We start from the raw sequence: 2,190 nt of genomic DNA, 5'->3' as shown, positions 1-2,190 counted from the left end.
CTTTGAATCAGTGCCTGGTACGATTGTGTCAATGGTTTATGAGTAGCTTACTTGTAGAGTGATTGAGGGCTGGCTCGAAGAAGAAGTTGTTGTTTGTTGATGAGTTGGAGGTTGTTGATGTGGAGGTGGAGTCAGAAAGCAGGTTTAAAGCGAGTGAAGCGCCCCTTATCTACTTGCGGCCCCCCTCGGTCCTCAGCCCTTCAGGAAATCCTGCCTGCAACGCACCTGCCTGCAACTTCGTCTCAGCAGGCCCTGAACCCGCAAACCCCACCAACAACGTAGCCAATGTGTGTTCACAAATACAGCCACTAGTGATGCACGTTTTGCAAGGGAGCCCTGCCCGATCGCATCAATGCGAGCCAACACAGCCCCNCATGGCGAATAAATCCCTGATTGGGGTAAGCTCGGCCTTCTCCAAGCTCTCCAAGCTCTTGCCGCGCCACCCAAGCTTTGAGGATGCCTGCTTAGCTGCCCAATAAGTCATTCTAAGCTCAACCAAGCTTCGTTGGCAAACCGCGGTCAAGTAGCTTACGTGGCGTCAAGTGAGGGATTATTCAGGGCAGAGGCACCGCTGCGACATCATCGCCCTGCGCCGCTGGAGCTAGCCCATACTTTTCTATTTTTCATCTTTCTAGCTTCTCTTGGAACGTACGCGGCAGCTGAACGGGGCTTCGTTGCATTGACACTTGCGCAACTCTGGAAAAACTGATGGCGGCGTGGCTAGAGCTGTCGACAGAACGTGGCAAAGAGTAATGCGCTGAGCCACCACGAAAATGCTGCAGTACCCTGCAATGCAATGAATCAATTATCAGCCCACTGTGCCGCTCTAGCCAGCCTTATTCATTCTTACCTACCATCCACTCCCAACCAGCCACCTGCCGATTTTGTATCTCGCTTCAATCTAGGGGCGGTGAAACGCGAGAACGAAGTTTGTTTGTTTCACGCCCCGTTCCATGCAATTTCTAATCCTTGTCTAGCTGAGTCCAAAGCCACATCCAACCCCTCGGTCTAGAATACCGGGATTGATAAGATTATCTTTCATTGAACCGTTCGCTCCATTTCAGCTCCACCACACGGCGCGCGTCAATGTTGGGATAAACTAATGGCTCTCATACTGTAAGCTGATGGCGGTCCTCTCGTGAGAGCTTGCCTATTACAGTAACCTCTTCGCTTGTACATTTCATAAGTCTCTCGGCTCATCGTGGTGCTCTCATAGGAAATGTCTTGAAATCTTAAACACATCCCTAATTTTTCTGCATTCCGCAACTGCAACTCGCCAGCTCCTTTCAAGTTCTGATCATAAATTATTACACAGAAAGAGACTCCAGCATACCTAGGGCCTTGCATAATGACATGATTTAAGCTAACATCGGTGAGCCAGGGCCCAATTGAGACTGCAGTCTAGACCTTCCAGGCTAGCTCAGGTCGCCGAACTCAGGCCACCAGATACAATCGAAGCACTCACTCCACTCCTCTCCATTCTTGTGTATCGTGCACTTTCTGGAGTACATCCAATGCGAGGGAAACGGCGTCAGTCACTTCTTCTCTAGCCGCGGAGTGCTCATCAGTCAAGTGGACAAAGCATCACCAAGCCCATACCAGGGAAGCAAAAGCCATGCGTATCGCATCCGACCTTGGTCTTTTCCTCCGCTCCTTTCACACTCCACTAAAAGCGTTTCCGTGGCGCAAAACTGTTTGACGGGCCGAAGGAATGGACCAAACTAGTGATCGACATGGCCATGTGTAACGACTTGGACTTATACAGATAGACCGCCGAATATATGGACTAGTGGTAAAGAGTCCTTCTGCTATCTCGGCGGCACAAAGATGGGGGCAAGCTTCCATTATCCGATCATCCAAAGCGGTCGAATTACATTCACTAGACAACCCGTGTCAAAGAACCATCGAATAGCGATAGTGCTATACGTACACCACAAGGCATACCCTATGGGATTCTTTATCCCAGCATTAACTATAGAACGCAGTCTCGAGGAAAAATTGCTAGCAAATCCAAGACCAAAAAAATATTCACCATCGAGTAACCTAAACCACTGGCAGTCGCTAGCTTAGGGCGTGTTCGGTTGCAATCTGGAGCTTTTTCAATCTGACGTTGATCTGTGCTTTCGCCGGCGTCAATTAGTAGATAATTAGTGGCGCTTAATCTGGTAGTCGTACTCAATCTGAAATGAA

General features: G+C 49.4%; 1 protein-coding gene across 1 annotated transcript; it reads left to right on the top strand.

The window, feature by feature from the left end:
- The first annotated feature begins 689 nt into the window (after positions 1–689).
- K441DRAFT_255669 (uncharacterized protein) lies at positions 690–1,047 on the top strand. The gene has a single exon (XM_067640799.1). It carries the CDS (start codon positions 797–799, stop codon positions 1,010–1,012), a length of 216 nt encoding a protein of 71 aa, XP_067508528.1. The 5' UTR covers positions 690–796; the 3' UTR covers positions 1,013–1,047.
- The last annotated feature ends 1,143 nt before the right edge of the window (positions 1,048–2,190 follow it).

This window comes from Cenococcum geophilum (genome assembly GCF_001692895.1).
Source record: "Cenococcum geophilum 1.58 unplaced genomic scaffold K441scaffold_5, whole genome shotgun sequence".
NCBI classification, from domain to species: domain Eukaryota; kingdom Fungi; phylum Ascomycota; class Dothideomycetes; order Gloniales; family Gloniaceae; genus Cenococcum; species Cenococcum geophilum.
The sequence above is the reverse complement of the archived record's forward strand: the minus strand, read 5'-3'. Positions and strand labels throughout refer to the sequence as shown.

Excerpts from the sequence above, each read along its gene's own strand:
- K441DRAFT_255669 (XM_067640799.1), top strand. The coding sequence starts at position 797 with ATGAATCAATTATCAGCCCACTGTGCCGCTCTAGCCAGCCTTATTCAT.